At 38.5% G+C, this 19,996-nt stretch overlaps 2 protein-coding genes across 16 annotated transcripts in view; one reads left to right on the top strand and one right to left on the bottom strand.

The window, feature by feature from the left end:
- Positions 1–11,263, top strand: part of LOC106882833 (interferon regulatory factor 1) — a 24,816-nt gene extending 13,553 nt beyond the window's left edge. For 3 of the 12 annotated variants that reach the window (XM_014933621.3, XM_052976739.2, XM_052976746.2), the window contains exons 3-10: positions 1,130–1,285; positions 2,405–2,457; positions 3,804–3,894; positions 4,641–4,676; positions 5,454–5,480; positions 6,405–6,448; positions 7,394–7,429; positions 11,046–11,263. In XM_014933621.3, coding sequence (XP_014789107.1) covers positions 1,130–1,285; positions 2,405–2,457; positions 3,804–3,894; positions 4,641–4,676; positions 5,454–5,480; positions 6,405–6,448; positions 7,394–7,429; positions 11,046–11,111 — 509 coding nt within the window. In that variant the 3' untranslated portion in view covers positions 11,112–11,263. Of the gene's footprint in view, positions 1–1,129; positions 1,286–2,404; positions 2,458–3,803; positions 3,895–4,640; positions 4,677–5,453; positions 5,481–6,404; positions 6,449–7,393; positions 7,442–8,473; positions 8,537–11,045 lie in introns of all 12 variants that reach the window. The other 9 variants (XM_089341261.1, XM_089341260.1, XM_089341264.1 and 6 more) reach the window with 5 other exon arrangements.
- Positions 9,427–19,996, bottom strand: LOC106882832 (WD repeat-containing protein 25). 4 transcript variants are annotated; one of them, XM_089341258.1, is made up of 7 exons: positions 19,496–19,947; positions 19,052–19,206; positions 15,962–16,877; positions 15,031–15,200; positions 13,707–13,844; positions 12,805–12,945; positions 9,427–12,175 (listed from the first exon to the last, which is right to left on the bottom strand). In XM_089341258.1, exons 3-7 carry the CDS (start codon positions 16,869–16,871, stop codon positions 11,954–11,956), a joined length of 1,581 nt encoding a protein of 526 aa, XP_089197384.1. In that variant the 5' UTR covers positions 16,872–16,877; positions 19,052–19,206; positions 19,496–19,947; the 3' UTR covers positions 9,427–11,953. The 4 variants fall into 4 exon arrangements, with proteins under 4 accessions (XP_089197384.1, XP_089197383.1, XP_014789104.1 ...); XM_089341257.1 differs by lacking the exon at positions 19,052–19,206 and having other exon boundaries at positions 19,496–19,996; XM_014933618.3 differs by lacking the exons at positions 19,052–19,206; positions 19,496–19,947 and adding an exon at positions 18,188–18,556.

Below are 19,996 nucleotides of genomic sequence, written 5' to 3'. Positions count from 1 at the left end.
AAGTTACCCTCCCAGGCACAAGTCCGGGCAAGGTTGTTTTATGGAAGACCAGCAGTTGCCCATCCATGCCAGCTGCCCCTCTCTGTGCCACCGATGTTATCCAGGGGAAAGGCAAAGGGGCCGATACAGCTTGGCCCCAGCGACGTCGCAACTCATTTCTACAGATGAGTGAACAGGAACAACTTGAAATAAAGTGTCTTGCTCAAGAACACAACACACAGCCCGGTCCAGGAATCGAACTCACAACCTCGCGATCATAAGCACGATGCTCTAACCACTGAGCCATGTGCCTTCACTTGATGATGACGACGATGATAATGGTATCTTAAGATTAACATTAATTTGCAAGTTTGAAGGGGAATTAGTGGAATCAACTCAGTGTGTTTCTTGTATTCAACAAGATTATTCCAAAATAGAACTGAAAATGGAGAGAGAGAGATGTGTATTGGCTGACATTTTAACTCTTCTACCAACATTATTGCATTTCTTCTCTTCCGGCAACGACCTGGCAGAATTGCTAGCATATTGGGCAAAATGCTTAAGGATATATTTCATCTGCTACTACAGCCCGAGTTCAAATTCTGCCAAGGTGGACATCACCTTGCACCATTTCTGGATCTATAAATTAAGTACAAATAAAACCTGGGTTGATCTAACCGACTAGTGCCCCTCCCCACAAATTTCAGGCCTTGTACCTGTAGCAGAAAGGATTATTATTATTATTATAATTCTGCAAGCTGGCCGAATTGTTAGTAGACTGAACAAAATCCTTAGTGATGGATTACATTGACCCCCAGTGTTTAACTGGTACTTGTTTAGTTGACCCTGAAATGATAAAACACCAAGTTGACCTCAGTACAATTTGAACTTGGAACATTTAAACTGGAAGAAATGCAGCTAAGCATGTTACCCAGTTTACTTTTACTTGTTTCAGTCATTAGACTGGCCATGCTGGGGCACCATCTTGAAAAGTATGCTAATCTGCTAAATAACAGCTACTTTATGGAAGACCACTGGTTGACCATACAAAAGAAGCCCTCTCTGTCAAATGTTATCTCGACACATTATATTAGATATGAAAGCTTTTGTGGGGACATGTTTTTACATCTGATATAAATCTGCTTTTCAGGCAAATATAACCAAACACTAGGAAACCCAAACACAAAACGCTACAAAGCCACTTTTCGATGTGCGCTAAACAGTTTACCCGATTGCGAAGAACTGAAAAAAGACAGTAGAAAAAGTGGTTTAAATGCTTTCAAAGTTTACCAATTTAAAGACGAGCGTGAGTATTGTTAGAAATGTAAAAACTCTTCAAACCCTGTTGATGGAAAACAGCACCTAACATTTTCTACATTTTTAATGTATTAGGCTGGGGCGTAATTATTGCGGCTTTTTTTCAACGAATTTTATTCAACAAAAACAATAACATGTAACAAAAATATCTTTAAATGATTATTCCGGAGCATGTTCACCGTCCACTCCAATTACTGCTTCCCATTTGCTTGGCAGACGGTCAGACCGTCATTTAAAGATATTTTTGTTAAATATTGTTTTTCTTTTTGTTGAATATAATTTGTTGACAAAAAAAGCTGCAATAATTATGCACCAACCCAGTAGAATACATTTTGGTTAAAAACTTCCCATGCTTCAATATTATTAATTTTTCTATATGGTGTTGCTAAAACAATTTTGCAGTCTTGATAATAGAATATAGATTTAGGCACCTTCTGCTGTAGGGGCCTGAGCTAACCAAACCCCTATCAGTTGGTTTGAGGTTTGGTTGACAGAAACTTGAAAAAGAAGTGTTGTGTATGTGTTCTTGACAGATCAGGCCCTGACTTTGCTATTATGTAACACCACCTTAGCTGCAGGTTTCATGCCAAAATTGGCTCAATAAGCTGAAGCCCACAAAGAATGAAGCTGATAAACTGGTCATCTGAAGGACAAACGAAATAATATGCTTTCACAGCAAGCAGTCTGTGTGCACCAGTTCAAACTGTGATGACAAAAATGGCAAAACATTAGCTCCATGAAGACACCCTTACCACCTGCCTAACAACACTGGTCACCAGTCTGACTATATAGCAGTACAGGTCATTCCAAATCCATTGATATTTGACAGATTGTTCTGTCAGATAGGATAATTATTTATTCATGTTACTTTATCTCGTAGCTTCAAGATTATTTTTAGAATGGCATTGTTGGGTAGGTGTGAGAAGCCAGATCTGGCTGGTTTGAAGAATATTTGGGTCATATATGGCCTTTGAAGTGGATTAATGGATTAACTGACAAAAGACAATTGGTGCATTCCGAGTACTTCCAGCAATAATTGTCAGTCAAATTTATATTTGCATAATTAAATTTATACAATGTACAAAAGTCTGTCTTTTGTTTATTGTAGACAAACGAAAACGCTCCAAACACCAAGAACATTCTGATGAAGATTCTTTAAAGGTAAGCATTGATGTATTTTGGTCAACCAGTCAGTTCCTGATTGAGAAAAAAAAACCGATGATCAAAGACACTCCAGCCATGTCCATCCAATTATATTCCTCACATGAATATGAACTTGTTATAGGGACAATAAATAATCTTTCCTGCTATAGGCAGAAAGCCTGAAATTTTAAGGGAGGGGGCAAGTCGATTACATCGACCCCAGTACGCAACTGGTACTTATTTCAGTGACCCCTAATGGACGAAAGGAAAAGTTTACTTCAGCAGGATTTGAACTTGAGACTTCAAAGACAAAGGCAGACAAAATGTCATTAATGTCTGGCATGCTAACGATCCTGTCAGCTCCCATTATTAATAATCCTTTCTCTCCAAATGAGTATAAAACCTGAAATTAAGAGGAACGTGCTGGTCGATTGCATCAGCCCAGTATTTAACCGATACTTATTTTATCATCCTTAAAAGGATGAATGACGTTTGACCTTGACAGAATTAGAACTTCAAATGTAAAGAATCGGAAGAAATACCACTAAGCATTTTGTCTGTTAATGATTCTGCCAGTTTGTCACCTTAATAATAATAAAAATGGTTTAAAATTTTGTCACCAAGGGCAGCCATTTTGGGGGAGAGGATGAGTCGATTACATCGACCTCGAAAGGTGAAGTCATACAGAGTTTGACACCCTCCTGTACCTTAAACCTTAGCACCATCATGGCGTCTGATGTGGCTTTTTAAACCAGACAATGTTCTGAAAAGACACCCACATAGACTGCATATCCGATCTGGGCCATCAAGAGCTGCAGTCAAGTTCTGATCTTTGTGGATCTTAAAATGTCTTTTGAGGCCTCCGTTGGATTTGCAAACCTTCTGGCATACACTGCATTCAAAGGTGTTCACAGACATATATATACATATGCATATACAAACAAATACACATTATATATGCATACATTCACACACACAATAGATAGAGGAGACAATTAACTTCAAGGTTGTCCCAAGCAATATAAATTAACCAGTTGAATCGTTTCGATGACAGAGTTGCAATCATTAACTTTTAAGAAAACTGGTTGGGTTATAATAGTTTATGTCCTGCATGATTGTATTAGTAATATTACTAATGTTGTAGAGTAAAGATTATTTGCCAACATAACGGGGAAGTCCTGGTTTAGGACGAATGTTGCTGTAATTTAGCCCCAGGAAACATTGTCTCCAGCTGGCTATACGACACAATCTGTGTCCTTATATTTTCGAACATGTTATTAGGTAATCAATTAGAATTCTTCAAAATTTCAACAGAATCCATTAATCTTATCCTATTTCTTTTTTTAATTTTTTTTTTATATTAGAGTTTTTCAGAGTCCAGTGACATGAGTTCACCAAAAAGAGAAAGTTTCACATCAAGCGATGAAGAATGTCATCTTGTATCACAATTTCATGGTAAATTCCCTGCTGGCCTTTTGTTTACTTCTCTGTAAATTCAATATGATACTTGATGGATGGTATGTCTGTGTTGTATGAAGTTTGCTGCCCAACCCCATGGTTCCAGGGTCATTCTGACTGTCTGGCATCTTGGGCAAGTGTCTTCTACTACAGTTTCAGGCTGACCAAAAACTTTGTGAGCAGATTTGGTAGACGGAAACTGAAAGAAGCCCATCATGTGTGTGTGTGGACTCGGTACATGAAGGATTAATAGAACTCAAAAGCCTCTGTGTGTGTGTGTCTGTCTGTCTGTCCCTCCAGTGCTTGACCACTATTGTTGGATTTACATCCTATAAATTAGCAGTTCAGCAAATGAGATCAATGGAGAGACCAAGCTTTAAAAAACAAATAAAGAATACTGGGGTTTATTTATTCATCTAGAAAACCTTCAAGGTAATGCTCCAGCATGGTCTCAGTCTAATGACTAAAAACAACAGAGAAGTGTCTCAGCTGGTCCTTATTTCTTTGACCCTGAAAGGTTGAAATGTAAGGTTGACTTTTAACAACCAAATTTGAATAAAAAAGATGGATGAAATGTTGCTATGTATAACATACTGGTGATTCCGCCAGTTGACCACCGTAACCCTTTAGCATTTGAACAGGCCATATTTAGCCCAAATATTTTACCTGTTTTACGTGGAACCTGACTAGACTCTAATTAACTCTCTAATTTCTAATTTAACTTTTTGTTTTTGTTACTTCAGATCAACAAAGTGGCGGCGTTTGCTACAGAACATACGGTAAGAATTTGATTTTGGATTTCTGTTGATCCCTTCACTTGCCAGTTAATCTGTGCATTTGAATATAGTCTTGCTAGCTGGCTACATGCATGTACACTGTATATCTGGGAATTTAATTTCTCTCTCTAATGTAATATTGGCTATGTTCTTGACAGTGGGGGATTTATTGAAGGGCTTCCATACAGTTTTCATCTGCCATATTCATTTACTTGCCTATGGTGCCATGCAATAGGAATGAATACTGCATTGCGAGGGCACCCGGCTTAATGATTAGGGTGTTGTACTCGCAGTCTTGAAATAATGGTTTTGTTCCCTGAACTGAGGCATTACCTAACTCCTCTGGTCACCAGTCTGACTATAGCAGTACATGTCATTCAACCGAAGCCTTGTGAGTGGGTTTTGTAGATGGAAACTGAAAGAATCCCTGCTTGACAACCGGTGTTGGTGTGTTCACATCCCCATAACCTAACAGTTTGGCAAAAGAGACCAACAGAGTACTGGGGTCAATCTGACTAAATTCTTTCAAAGCAGTGCTCCAGCATGGCCACAGTCTAATGGCTGAAACCAGTAAAAGATAAAAGATACTAAATTTTTATTTTATGCAGCAGAAGTTTCTGAATGACCAGAGTGGGAAGGAGAGAAGGTCTGTCGAGTTTCGCGAATTAGAATTTCTGAAATCAAAGTTTCTCAAATCATAAAATTATTATATGTATTGCTTTTTTTTCTTTTCTGTTTTTCTTTATTTTAATTATATTTTTTTTCTTTCCTGTTTTGCAGAAATTCCACAACTTAAAACAGAAGATGGTACGTATTCTTGTTGCAAAATTTACAACAAAGATCTTTTTTTTACCTTGGCTTGGACAAATACTTAGATATTCCATTCCTTCATCTTCACCCCCTACTTCACACACAAGAAAGTTGGAATAAATGGACAGCCAGTTTATTATGTCTTAGGTTCAAATTAACCAAATTGGTCTGATTTGGAGATAGGAGTAATTACAGGTGTATAATGAGAAAAGGTTGCTTCCCGATCATGTTTCCTGGTTCAGTCCCACTGCACAGCACCTTGAGCAAGTATTTTTTGGCAGATAAAAAAAAACTGAAAAAAGCTTGTGTGCGTCTCCTTGTCTTGACATCACATAATGGTTATAAATGAGCATATTTTGTAATCAAAATGGAAAATAACGAAGATTGGTTATTTTGTTACGGATGACTGCACACGGCTCTTTTCAATTTTTGTTCCCCCACCCCTGATGAGGTGGGAGGAATATTCTTGAAAGTTTAAAAGTTATTTGGTGACTTTTCTGCTACTGGTGCCGTATAAAAAGCACCCAGTACACACTGAAAAATGGTTGGCGTTGGGAAGCATATCCAGCTGTAGAAACCATACCAAAGCAAACAGCTGAAATAATTGCATTTTTCCAACTTAGCAGTTCTGGTGGAACCATCCAACCCATGCCAATATTGAATGATGATGATGATGATTTACCAGGGTCAAAAGTGCAACAGAGAATGTAATTTTTTCACAGCCCTTGCAGCACGAAGCACCATCATCATTATTACTGAACACAGGCATGTCAAAATTTGAAATTTTTACATAAAGAAAAAAATTGATTTTACATAAAAGTTAATGAAAGATAATTATCTCTTTTACTAATTAGGAATCTAAAGTATCTTGTTAAAGGTTTGCATCTTAGTTTATTTATTTATTTTTTTCTGTTTTTTCAGGAAGTGCCCAACAGATTTTCAACACAATGATGGGATATCAAGTGGTAAGCTTTCTCTCTTCACCATCTTCTATGCGCCATATTTAATTTTATTACTCTTCCTAGTAAAGGTGCACTGATTAGTGGTTAGGGCATTCGGCTCACGATCGGAAGGTCGTGAGTTCAATTCCCAGTGATACTTTGTGGCCTTGAGCAAGACGCTTTATTTTTCACTTTATTGCTCCAGTCCACTCAGCTGGCAAAAATGAATTGTACCAGTAATTCAAAGGGGGTCAGCTTTGTCACATTCTGTGTCATGCTGGATCTTCCTGAGAACCACGTTAAAGGATTTGCATGTCTGTAGAGTACTCAGCCACTTGCATGTTAATTTCACAGGCAGGCTCTTCCATTAAATCAGATCAACAGGAACCCTTGCCATTGTAACTGTTAGGGAGAGTAAATCCTTTCTACACAAGCAGGGCCGGCAAGTGCTGGTGCCAAAGCTAAACTTCATTGTGCACAAGCTGATGGTCTTTGACATTTTCTTGTCTTTACATACTTGGTACTTTGTCCTATTTCACATTTTATCAACTGTAAATCAATGAAAGGTAGGGTCTTCTCCCTTAACAGGGAGATGTTGAAGGACAACTGAAATGCAACTTTTACCACTATATTGATTTTATTAATTAATCATGCTGACAATGAAAAAGTTCAACTCCTCAATCCTACCCAATCTGCCAGTCACTACCTACTCTTCCCCAACCTCTGTCCAATGCATATTTATCATCGACCACTCCTCCACCCTTGTCGATCATTCGCTACAACCACCTGCAATCCATCATCATCATCATCAGTCATAACTCCTCCCTAACTCCCCTTAACTCTTCACTCGTTCCCTTATCTCTAACCAGTTCCTCTTGCAACTCATTCTGTCCCCCCGTTCACTTCTAATCAACTTCTACCTCGAGGGTCCAGTTTGATACCTCATAGCTATTTTGTCTTCTTTTCCAGCTGCAGCCCGGATACTTCCACCCTCTCTTCTGTAATGTGAGTAACCATGTAGGTCCTTGACAATAAAAACACCTATTCTGGTCCCTTCTTACATAATTTTAATCTCTCATATCCTAACACAAAGTTGCCTCCTCCTCCTTCTCTACTGTATCCGCCACTCAGTTGAAAGGGATCTTTTGGGTCTTGCATGGTCATCTTGCCATGTGCCAGGGCCATGAAACAAAAACAAAAAAAATGCAACCAATAAACTCTGACATCCAGCCACAGAAACTATGTCAAAGCGGACATAGGGGCACAAGGGAGTTCTCTAACCTAATGAGGCCCTGACAAACCATCCAGCCCATGCTGGCACAGAAATTGGACATTGGAAAAGAGTAAAAAAAAAAATGATATTAATATAACAGTAATAATAACAGAATAATTATTTAAGATAGTAATGAACCAATAATGATAATAAAATAATAATAATAATAATCCTTTCTACTATAGGCACAAGGCCTGAAATTTGGGGGGAGGGGGATAATCGATTGCATCGACCCCCAGTGTTTTACTGGTACTTAATATATCGACCCTGAATGGATCAAAGTCGACCTCAGTGGGATTTGAACTCACAATGTTGTGACAGGTGAAATACCACTAAGTATTTTGTCTGGCATGCTAACGATTCTGCCTGCTCCACCTTCAAAATAATAATAATTATCTTTTCTACTACTGGCACAAGACCTTAAATTTTTGGGGTGGGCTTAAGTCGATTACATTGACCCCACTGTTCAACCAGTACTTAAATAATAATAATAAGGGTTTCAAATTTTGCCACAAGGGCAGCGACTTTGTGGGGAGGGGTTGAGTCGATTATATCGGCCCCAGTGTTTCACTGGTACTTAATTTATCCCCCCCCCCCCCAAAAGAATGAAAGGTAATTTGAATTCAGTGGGATTTGAACTCGGAATGTAGCAACAGGCAAAATTTTGCTAAGCATTTCATCCAATGTGCTAACACTTCTGCTATCTCGCTGCCTTTAATAAAATAAATATCAAATAGTAATAATAAAAATAATGATAATAATTCTTTCTACCGTAGACACAAGGCCCGAAATTTTAGCAGAAGGGACTAGGTGATTGTATCAAGCCCAGCGCTCGAATGGTACGTATTTTAGCCCATTCTAGTGTGGACATTGGATGTTGAAGAATGGTGATTATTTAACGAAGCTGACAGGATGAAAGGCAAAGTCACCCTTGGTGGAATTTGAACTCGGAACATAAAGACAGTCAAATTACTGCTAAGCGTTTGCCCGGCGTGCTAACGATTCTGCCAGCTTACCACCTTAATAGTAATGATGATGATGATGATGATGATGACGATTCAATTTCACTGATTTTGTAATTGGAGGCCAGACTGATTGTATTACGTGTTTGACCGAGTCATCTTACAATGTGGACAGATATCTGTATACACCTATATATAGGCGTATACATACACAGATATTTACATAACATACTGATATACATTCAAATTGTATATACACACATATATACATGCATGCATACACATATATATAACACATACATATATGTATACACACACATATATATATATACATATATCTATATAAGCACATACATACACACACTCGCATATATATATATATATATATATATATATAATACAAATATGTGAGCATATGCATATATACATACATATATGTACATACCTACATCTACATGTATATATAGATGCATATCCAGGTACAGGACGTCAAAAAAATGTGGACAAAAAAAAGGAACGGGAACATAAACAAAGCACAAAAAACAAACTTTTTTACAGACAACAGAATGAATACATAGGAAAACAAACCACATATGGAACTTTTCTTTCATCAGCTGCCTCTATTCTAAACTAGGCGTTTCGAAGACGAGGCAGAACGTGCTCTAGAATAGCTCTTCCCGCGAAGCAAATTCAGTAAAACCTGCTATGCGGAGGATTCCAAAGTGGCAAACAGAATTCCAACCGTAGCTCTTGAGCTGTTTCTGAAGTTTTTTTAAATATATTCAATTTATTAGATAATGAAACCGTTTTATAGTTACATCTGTTGTGTTTCTTGTACAACATTGCAGTAGACACTAAATAAGGGACTAAATGGGCATAACTGTTTCTTTATCAGGGTCGGCAATTTGGCAGAATGGTTCAAGTGTTGGAATAAAATGAATTACAGAATTTGTTGTGACTCTTTACATTCCAAATTCAAATCCCACCAAAATGAATTTGGTCTTTCATCCTGTTTTAGGGGTTTGATAAGATTAAGTACCATCAAGTATTAGGGTCAGTGGGTCCACTTTAAGACATCCCCACCATCCCTATCAAATTTGCTGGTCTTCAACCCCCAAGTTAAAAACCTTTGTAGTCTCTGCTCCAATTGAATCCTTCATATTTTATTGCTTCTGAGGAAATGGTATTTAAGTGTTCTCTGTGGGGCACCGTATTTTGTGACATGGAAGACCGCACCCTGAATATGTAAATGCAATTCACCATCCTTAACTTCCGTTGTCCATGCTGGCATGGGTTGGACGGTTTGACCAGGGCTGGTAAGCTGAGGGGCTGCACCAGACCCCAGTCTGACTTGACATGGTTTCTACATCTCAATGCTCTTCCTAACAATTACGGAAAAATAATTTTACTTTTCCCAAAGCATCATACACCTGATTGGTCAAGGTCTGTCTGGCAGGCACTCAGTAAATGACCGTTGTCCAGCCAAAAGCTGCATTTGCCATACTATAAAAACAGTGTAGCATTAGTCACTGCTTTTGTGAATTTATTAAATACAGCAAATAGGCATAAGTGTGACTTGTGGTAAGAAGCTTGCTCCCAATCACAAGGTTCCAGGTTCAGTCCTACTGCATGGCACCTTGGCCAAGTGTCTCATACTATAAGCCTCAGGCTTACCAAAACCTTATGTGTGGATTTGGTTGATGGAAACTAAAAGAAGCCCATCGTATATGTGTGCTTATGTCCCTGTAACCTAGCAGGTCAGCAAAAGAGACTGATAGTATAAGTTCTGGGTTAATTCAGTCTTTGAGGCAGTGCTCCAGCATGGCCGGAGTCTAATAACAAATAGAATAGACAAAAAGGTCTTTTCTTCCTTTTAATGTTACTCTTCCTCTCCTATAAAACTTGCTCCTTTCTTTCGCATTTTTTCCACTTCTCGGCCACATGTCCTCATTTTTACCCCTTAACCTTCCTTCGTTATCTCCATTCCAAAGCCACCACCATCATCAATCATGAATATATTGTCATTACTCATGATAAACCATTAAAAGCACATCAGTTACAGCATCAGGACCACCACTGCCACCAACAGCATTCGAAATGGTTGCTCCACATGCTGGAAATAAGTCAAAATCCCCCCTCAAATCAATCTTCAAGGAAGGACAGATACATTTAGATAATGTCACTCCAGAAGATATCCTAACTTTAAACAAACCACAAAAAAAAACTGAAGTGGTTGGCATGGCTGGAAAGCTTTTTTGTAGGTCTCCTAGATTAGGAATGATGACCTTGATTAGGTTTAAACCTAAGCATATTATCAGTTAATCTGTACAGCAATCCTTGTCAATACCAAATTACTAATTCCTTCTTTTGTTTCTCTCGTTTTCAGGAAGAAATTGAGAACCACAATTTACTGGACTATACTGATATTGGGAATTTTACACTTCTCAGATAAAGGATTGTCTCCTATGTATATAAACTATCAAATGACTTTTGAACTTGTAAATTCATATCATTTTTTCTGCTCTTTCTCCTCCATCTCCTCTTTTGTATTGTCTGAAATAATTAAAAAAAAAAAAAAACTTGTTGATCCTTGGTTGGAATTGATCCATGTGTTTGGAGCTATTTCTTTTGCTTTTGACAGCCCATCAAACGTCGATCCAAGTTTCCCATGGGAGTGGACATGGGTGACATGGCCAATGCGAGACAGGCAGAACATGTAGCACTGTGGCTACTGAAAGTGACTCTGAAGAATATCTTTGGTGAAGTTTAGGACGACATAATTTCTTTTCATGCAGTCTCCTGTGCTCGGTTTCAAAGCGCTCTACTTCAGCAGAGCCATTATATTGGTAAATGGTATCACCATCCATCATCAGCTTTTAACCTATTAGCATTGAACTCGGCCATATCCAGCTGAAATATTTAACTGGTTTTATGTTCAAACAAGCTGGGTTAAGCCCCTCACACCTGCCTTACAATGTGTTTCTAAAAATGAACATTTGCATTTTCGAGATCTTTAAACCAGGAGATAACATCCTCACCAATGCTGGCATGGGTGCGACAGGAACTTGCACCAGACTTCTGTGACTGTTTTTGCAGATTTTTCCATGTTTGCCTGGGTCAGATGAAATTTGTTGAGACAAATTTCCTATGGTTGGATGTGGCCTGCTTCTTGAAAAAAAAAGGTTGTCTGTTCCTGGACTAGATCCTTCAAAGTGATACTCCAGCCTGGCCACAGTCCAGTGACTGAAACAAGTATCAGATAAAAGAAGACGAAGATGCAAGGGTTTGTCCTGCTCAGTGCCAAATTTGTATCTCACCGTCCAGACTGCAACATGCCAGGGTGCTGGGCAAAACGGGATGGTAAGCAACGTCTATGGTTACAGAGAATCCAGTCTCAAGACACTGCATCATTAAACCATTATAAAAGTGGTAAGTATAAACCTTACCATCTGAACTGCCACTACTTACATACCGACCATCAAAGGATATGTCAAAACCAATCTTGTAACCCAACAACTGCAAAAGAAAGAAAAAATTCTATGATATTTCTATAATATCTGTGCAATGAAGAAGGGCTACAAAAATACTTGCCCTCAACCCTTTTGTCGTATCTCTGTGAGCTGTTTACAAAGGTCACAGTCACCAGACTATTGAAATATTCCAATGACCAACGGGTGAGCGAGCAAGCAGGTCTCCATAAGTGCTACAGTTCGATGGGTCACGTTTTCACTCAACCACAGTTTAGAGAATGGGCGAAAGAATGCAACCTGCCTCTCTGCATCACTTTAGTTGACCATGCGAATCTGAGGGGGGAATATATTGAATAAAATTAACAGGTTTAAGGGGGTGAGCTGACAGACTCATTAGCATGCCGAGCAAAATGCTTAGTGGTATTTCGGCTGTCTTTACGTTCTGAGATCAAATTCCACCAAGGTTGACTTTGCCTCTCATCCTTTCGGGGTCAATAAATTAAGTACCAGTCAAATACTGGAATTGAGCTAATCGACTGCCCCCCCCCCCCAAAAAAAAATTTCAGCCTTGGCTGGAACTGGTAAGATGGAGAGCTGCAGCAGGCTCCAGTCTTACACACACACACGAACACAGACTGTACACAGAAATCTTGTTAAGATGAGAAAGAAACGAACCTTATGTTTCTCAAATCTCTTGGATTTATCCATCTTGAAAGGGGATTTCGCTGAAAACAAGGCGATATAACCGCCTTGACTCTGGGCAAGGAATGTATTCTCCCTGGGGTGTTGGCAAAGTCGGGCACATATATATTTCTCCTGCAAATCGAAACATCAAATGTAATGAAATAACAAGTAAGAAATGTCATTTGTATCGGTTTAGGTTATGAAATTACATCATCATCAACATTTAAGGTCCACTTTCCCATGCTTGCAGGGGTTGGATGGAGTTTAATGAGGCAGATCATGCTAGGGCCTGATGCCCTTCCTGTCACTAACCCAAACCTGTTTCCAAACAAGGAAATATTACCCAAGACCAGACATGTTTTTGTTGAATATTGGAAATGAATAACATTCATATACAATTACAGGATGTCAGAACAAGGCTACGCAAATGTACACAATCTCGCACATACATATACATATCTATCTATATCTCTTTATATATATATATATATATATGATGATGATGATATATATATATACACACACACATCAACATTGTTTAACATCTGCTTTCCATGGCACCCATTACACTCTCAGAGTGGTTGGCATTAGGAAGGGCATCCAGACTGGAACCTGGTGCAGGCTTCCAACATGTCAGTCTAGTCCAAGCTATGCCAGCATCGACAACAGACGTATGATGATGATGATGACACCATTTCTTGCTTTGTGGTTGGTGTCTTGATGACAAGATGTCTGTACGGTGCAACATGTGAACACATGACATGGCACTGACCATGAGAGAAACATGGATAAATCTCAGAGTAAAGAAGAGAGAGACAAATAAATGAAATTTTTAAAATGATTATTAATTTCTGTATTCATAATTAATCTAAAAAAAAAAATGCAGTACGTACATGGTAGATCTGGTTTGAGAGAACAACTCCAGTCTGACAATGCCATGCCATAATATTTCGGTCGGCTGAATCTTGACTGATGATATCACAGCAGCTAAAGAATGTCTCTCCATCACGTGAGAAGACAATGTCTTGTATCTAGGATGGAACAGCAGCAATGTGAAGAAAATGGTAAAAAAGATTAGAAGGCAATAAAAACAGTACAAGATCAATACAAACAAATACAAGTAATTAGTGCAGCAACCATAATTATTCATTAATAAAGTCTCCTCCTCATCATTTAATGTCTGTTTTCCATGCTGGCATGGGTTGGACAGTTTGACTGGAACTGGTAAGCTGGAGAGCTGCACCAGCTTCCAATCTGGTTTGGCATGGTTTCTATGGTTTCATGCCCTTCCTAACACCAACCACTCCAAGAGCATAGCGGGTGCATTTTACGTAGTACCAGCACAGGTGCCAGTTACGTAACACTAGCATCAACCACAACTATGATCCCACTTGGCTTGATGGATCTTCTCAAGCATGGTGTATTGCCAAAGGTCTTGACCACTTGTCACTTGAGGCCCAACATTCAAAGGGTACCCTTTATGAAAAATTAATTTGTGATTTCGTCCCCTTCTCAGCCCTCTGTTCCTATCCTTTCTTCTGTTTACTTTCTGTATCTTGAGGGTACACACTGGCATCTTGTCATCACCATCTTTCTCTCCCTCTCCAGCGACTCCCACTAATCTTTATATAATGTGGAGTAGCTATGTATCTCCTCTACAGCAAGGAACCCATTCCTGTCCCCTCTATCATATTTCAGCCATTCAACAGCTAGCATAAAACCACCCCCATGCCTTTACTACACTCCCACTTAGCTGAAGGGGGCTTATTTTTTTTTTGCCTTGCAAGTTACTGGGTGACTTCATTTTAAGCTGGTATAGTCAGTGTTAAAAAAGGGCATCCGACCGTAGAAAATCTACCGCCATGAATTTCGTCTGGCCCATGCAAGCACAGAACAGTGGACATTATAATGATAATGATAAATAAGAAGACGGAATGATATTCTTATCTATTCTTCAGTTCTGTTCTGCACAAACCTCTCTGTGCATCCAAATCAAATATCAGGAAAGAGGGTTAGGGTTAGGGTTAGGTTATGAATTGTTCTGATGATAAGACATCCTTCCCAGCACAAAGTGACAAGCAGAGCTTAATATCACACGAAGCTTCCCGTCCCATTCACACTAAAATAGAAAAGAGATGAAACTATGGGACAGCAAAGATCATAATTGTGCAGTTGTGATTATAATAATGAGGTTTGTGATAAGGTCTACTAACTTACAGTTCCAAGGCTGTCTTTGTAGTTGTACTGTCTCACTGGTTCTTGGGCAGTTCTGAGGTCCCAGGAGTAAATGACATTCTTGGTGCCAGTCAACACCAGGTTGGCATTGACTGGGTGGTAGCGTGCACATGACACCATCTCATGGTGGGAAAGGATTTGTAGAGCAGATCCTGTACATGAAGATGGTAGCATTAATTAGGCTTTCTGCAAGAGTTTCGTTTTGGGCACAGTAAATGTCTCAACCCTTTCACTGCAAAATTTAAATTTCATGGTCATTCAAGCAAAGATGCTAAATATCTACCCAAAAATAGAATTGGTATTTTCTGCCTCAATAAACTCGACATATCTCAATGAATTATAGTTCCAAACATAACCATTCCTTAACAAAAGATAGAATGGGATATAAAACTGCTTTCCGTAGCTAAGAATTATTAAATTTTGAATAGATATATATCTGATTTCAGCAGTAAAGGGGTTAAGCAATGATAGCAACAATTATGAGAATAATTACACTAATGACATTCCTTATTCTCTCATCATCATCATTAAGCATCCGTTTTCCTTGTTGGCATGTATTATAATTAACTAATTTTAACCCTTTAACTGTGAAATTAAATTTCATGGTTATTCCAGTAACGATGTTAAACGTCTGCCAAAAATAGAATTGGTATTTTCTGCAAGTCCACATTGCATCAATAAAATTGACATATCTCAATGAAAAATGGTTTCAAACATGACATTCCTCAACAAAGATAGAATGGTGTATAAGACTGCTTTCTGCAGTTAAGGGTAAGGAAATTTTGAGTGGATGAATGTGATCCCTGCAGTAAAAGGGTCAAATACACACGAGACAGGCCAATGTGGTTGGGAAGCAAATTCCTTAAGCACACAGCTGTGTCTCTAAACCAGTAAAATAAAATTACTAACTCACCTGTCTCTACATCAGTAACAACAGCTTTCCGATCGTAACCACATGTGAGCACATGACGTCCACAGCGACTCCATTCTGCATCTTTAACACAACTAGAATGATGTGTGAATGTTTGGACACACGGTTCCAACAGTGACCAAATGTTCCATATTTTAACTAGAGAGTCATCTGCCACCGATAGCAGCAGATGACTGTACTGGGCGACACACCACCGAATACGGTTAATGCTTCCCACATGAGCTTGTATCGTAGTCTCTTTCTTCTTCGCTATTTGATTTGGGCCAGGGAAGGCTTTTGACTGGTACGGACCAATTTTACCGTGAACAAAATAAATTTTCCGTTTTGTTTGCATTGAATTAATTCCAGGCAAACTTTCGGACGTTGTTCCATGACTCTCGTTGTTATGAAGTATTTGCTTCTTGCTAGTATAAGCCTTAACACAAGAGGATTCCTTTAAACCAGGAACTAACACTTTACTAGACACCGAAGTTCCTTGTTCAGGAGCAGTTACTTCTTCTTCTTCATTAAACGGTGTAATTAAAGTTTTAGAATCAGTAACATTTTGAAGAAAATGTTCTTTCAACTTTCCTGGATTTGCGATTTCTTCTTCGGAAATACTTTCCCAGAAATCCACAGATGGTAAGGAGATGCTGCTTCCGTCATGATTTACAACAAAATCAGACACAGTTTTTTGAGGACATTTATACCATAAATTCGTTGTGTCAGCAGCTGAACTAGTTTCTCCCTCACCCTTTTTTCCCCCTTCACTCTTGTTTCCTTCATCATCATCATCATCATTTAAAGCAAAGAAGTTAAACCGACGCTTTTCTTTTGGTTCCTTGATATTTTCTTCAGAATCTGAGTGTGTATCAGAGCTGCTGCTGCTGGAATATTGGCAAAGACGCTTCATTGATAGCTGCAAAGAAAAAACAATGTTCTATGCTGGAATGGGTTGGATGGAGCAAAGGGCCCTGATGGGTCCAAGAACTGCACCCTGTTTTAATGTCTGCAAACATATTGTGAGCCACTGTTTTATTGAACACAAAGAGTTCCTAGGTCCATATTTTACTTACCCAGCTGTTATGTTGTTGGCACTCCGTCGCTTACGACGTCGAGGGTTCCAGTTGATCCGATCAACGGAACAGCCTGCTCGTGAAATTAACGTGCAAGTGGCTGAGCACTCCACAGACACGTGTACCCTTAACGTAATTCTCGGGGAGATTCAGCGTGATACAACAGAAACAGGAAGAAAGAGTGAGAGAAAGTTGTGGTGAAAGAGTACAGCAGGGTTCGCCACCATCCCCTGCCAGAGCCTCGTGGAGCTTTAGGTGTTTTCGCTCAATAAACGCTCACAACGCCCGGTCTGGGAATCGAAACCGCGATCCTATGACCGCGAGTCCGCTTCCCTAACCGCTGGGCCATTGCGCCTCCACAAGAACAACGTTATCATCAGACCCCAAAACCTGTGGGCATATGGCCTCTCTCTCTCTCTCTATCTATATATATATATATATATATATAAATATATATATAATATAATATAATATAGGATAAATTCTTTATAAGAATTTATCAAGTAGTCAGCGTGAAAAAACCTCAAAATGAAAAAATAACTAAAAATTTTCGTAATGAAAAAAAATTTATCATTTCATCATTAATATAAATACTTATATATATAAAGGGCATTAACTGTGTATTAATGCCTCACGCTTCGAGGGACTAAATATATATATATATATACATACACACACAACCTGAAGGCTGATTAGCCACCCATATTAATATATATGCAAAATGAAACTTGAAATATCGAAGACATGCGACGCTATATATGTGTACACATCCACCGAATTATAAATATATTTTTTCATATTAAATTCCGTTTTAATCGTAATCTACACCATCTAAGAAGTATTTATATAAAATTTCATAAAAAGACGACAATTCTACTGAAAGTTTTGAAGAAAGAAAGTCGGTGGGACGAAAAGAAGAAACGAATGTGGAGGGAAAAAACGTAAAAGTTGAAATTTTGGAGGGAAATTATTTCCAGAATCATAATTTCTGTTGTACGAATCACCAAGAATAATAATGATGAAAAGGGAGTGAGAGAACCACCGTTTTTCTTTTCTATGAAGTGTCGCAGAATTTAAAGGCCAACAGTTCCAAAATTCTGCTAATCAAGGAATTATGAGTAGATGTAATATTAAAGAAGTCTTGAGACATTACCTGATCAGTCTTTTACAGTAGCTGTTGATATCGTTTGGGTTAGGAAAGAAGAAGCACTGGAATATATCGATTTGTTGCAGAGAAACAGAAACTGAGAATTTGAAGAAGTGAAACTGACGACGCATCATTTATAAAACCATTTCTAAAAGTTTTGTCAGTTAATTAAAACCAATTAAAATAACTTCGACTGAGAATTGGAAAACGAACGCAAAATGTAATGAGTCGTAGTGGGTTTTTCTTCTTCTTCTTCTCTCTCTTATTGTTAGAATACTGAAGAAAATAAACTGTATGAGAATATAAAATAATAAATCATCAACGAAGGGTTATTTCTTGACATTTTCCTTTCAATTCCGATTAATTAACAAGTATACACAAGTTATCTCCCTTGACAGAGCCTCAAACAGATCAATAGGCCTGTTAGAAATAGCAGTCAAACTACAATACAAGAACAACTTAACATATTTAAAAAAGAAAGACGTATTGCATCACCGCCGTCCTAGGGCATGGGTACGCTGGGCAGTTGCCCGGGGATCTCTCGGGTCACGGGGTCAATTCTGACTTGCTGTTAATAAATACTATAGAACCCAATTTGTCCGAGGGTCCATAATACTTTTTATTTCTTTATTGCCCACAAGGGGCTAAACATAGAGGGGACAGGCATAACTACAGGGTTTTACCCCCCCCCCAGACTTTGAGAGGTCATAACTTTCAGAAAAATGAATTTTTTTTAATGAAATTTTCCGGTGAAAGTTTTTTGGAATGGGGGTGGGGGACAATTGTCGGAAATTCCAACGGAGTCCACTTAAATTCCTCTTAACTTCCAGGAAAATTAATATTTTTTCGTGAAATTTTCTACAAATATACCTTGATGTATGTACATATCGTGCATGTAGGAATTTTGAAGGAAACAACTGCAGGTTATTTTTGAGAAGCGTTCCCCTCTCGGTGGTGTTTCGGAGCAAGTCGTCCATATTTGTTTCATTTTTCTCTGTTATGTGCGTATGTGCATCCGTAGATTTCTAGACAGTGAAGAGAAGCCGTCATAAGAAAACTTTCGTTACAAATAACTTGCACACGATTTTTTTTTTCTCAAGAGAAGTAAATTCCAAAGTAAACGTTTCTAGTAGAGAAGTAGAAGAGAACAGGAGCAAAAATAGGAATATACACGCACGGTTAAATATAGAAACTATCACAGTGTCGCTTCCCGAAGAATTTTTAAATGTTAGCTTTCCGAAACATTTTTTTCAATCTTGCAAAAACACGAAGATTAAGAATAAACAGAAAAAGTACACAAAATATTTTACATACCTGTTGTATACGCCGGTTTTGTTTTTTTCACTTTAAAGGTGGATTAATCCCAACAAAATAACAAGTTTAGTCACTGTTTCAGTACGTTTGTGTTCTTCATTGATCTTATGTGAAATCTTGTATTAGTTAAAAAATGTTTGTTTAAAAAAAAAGTATGTCATGTATATGTGTATTTAAAATGTGTATTGCTCAGCAATTTGAGCAAAGAGGTGCTCAAACTGTCTAGTGGAGGGCATAACTACAGGGTTTTACCCCCCAGACTTTGAGAATGCCGAGGGGACAAACAAGGACAGACAAAGGGATTAAGTCGATTAAATAGAGCCCAGTACGTAACTGGTACTTAATTTATCGATGATGAAAGGTAAAGTCGACCTCGGCGGAATTTGAACTCAGAACGTAAAGACAGACGAAACACCGCTAAGCATTTCGCCCGGCGGGGTAACGTTTCTGCCAGCTCGCGGCCTTGGGGTCCATAATACTTCTAAGCTGATCCTGGATTGT

The sequence above is a fragment of the Octopus bimaculoides genome, chromosome 24 (assembly GCF_046866305.1).
Source record: "Octopus bimaculoides isolate indiv1 chromosome 24, ASM4686630v1, whole genome shotgun sequence".
NCBI classification, from domain to species: domain Eukaryota; kingdom Metazoa; phylum Mollusca; class Cephalopoda; order Octopoda; family Octopodidae; genus Octopus; species Octopus bimaculoides.
The sequence above is the reverse complement of the archived record's forward strand: the minus strand, read 5'-3'. Positions and strand labels throughout refer to the sequence as shown.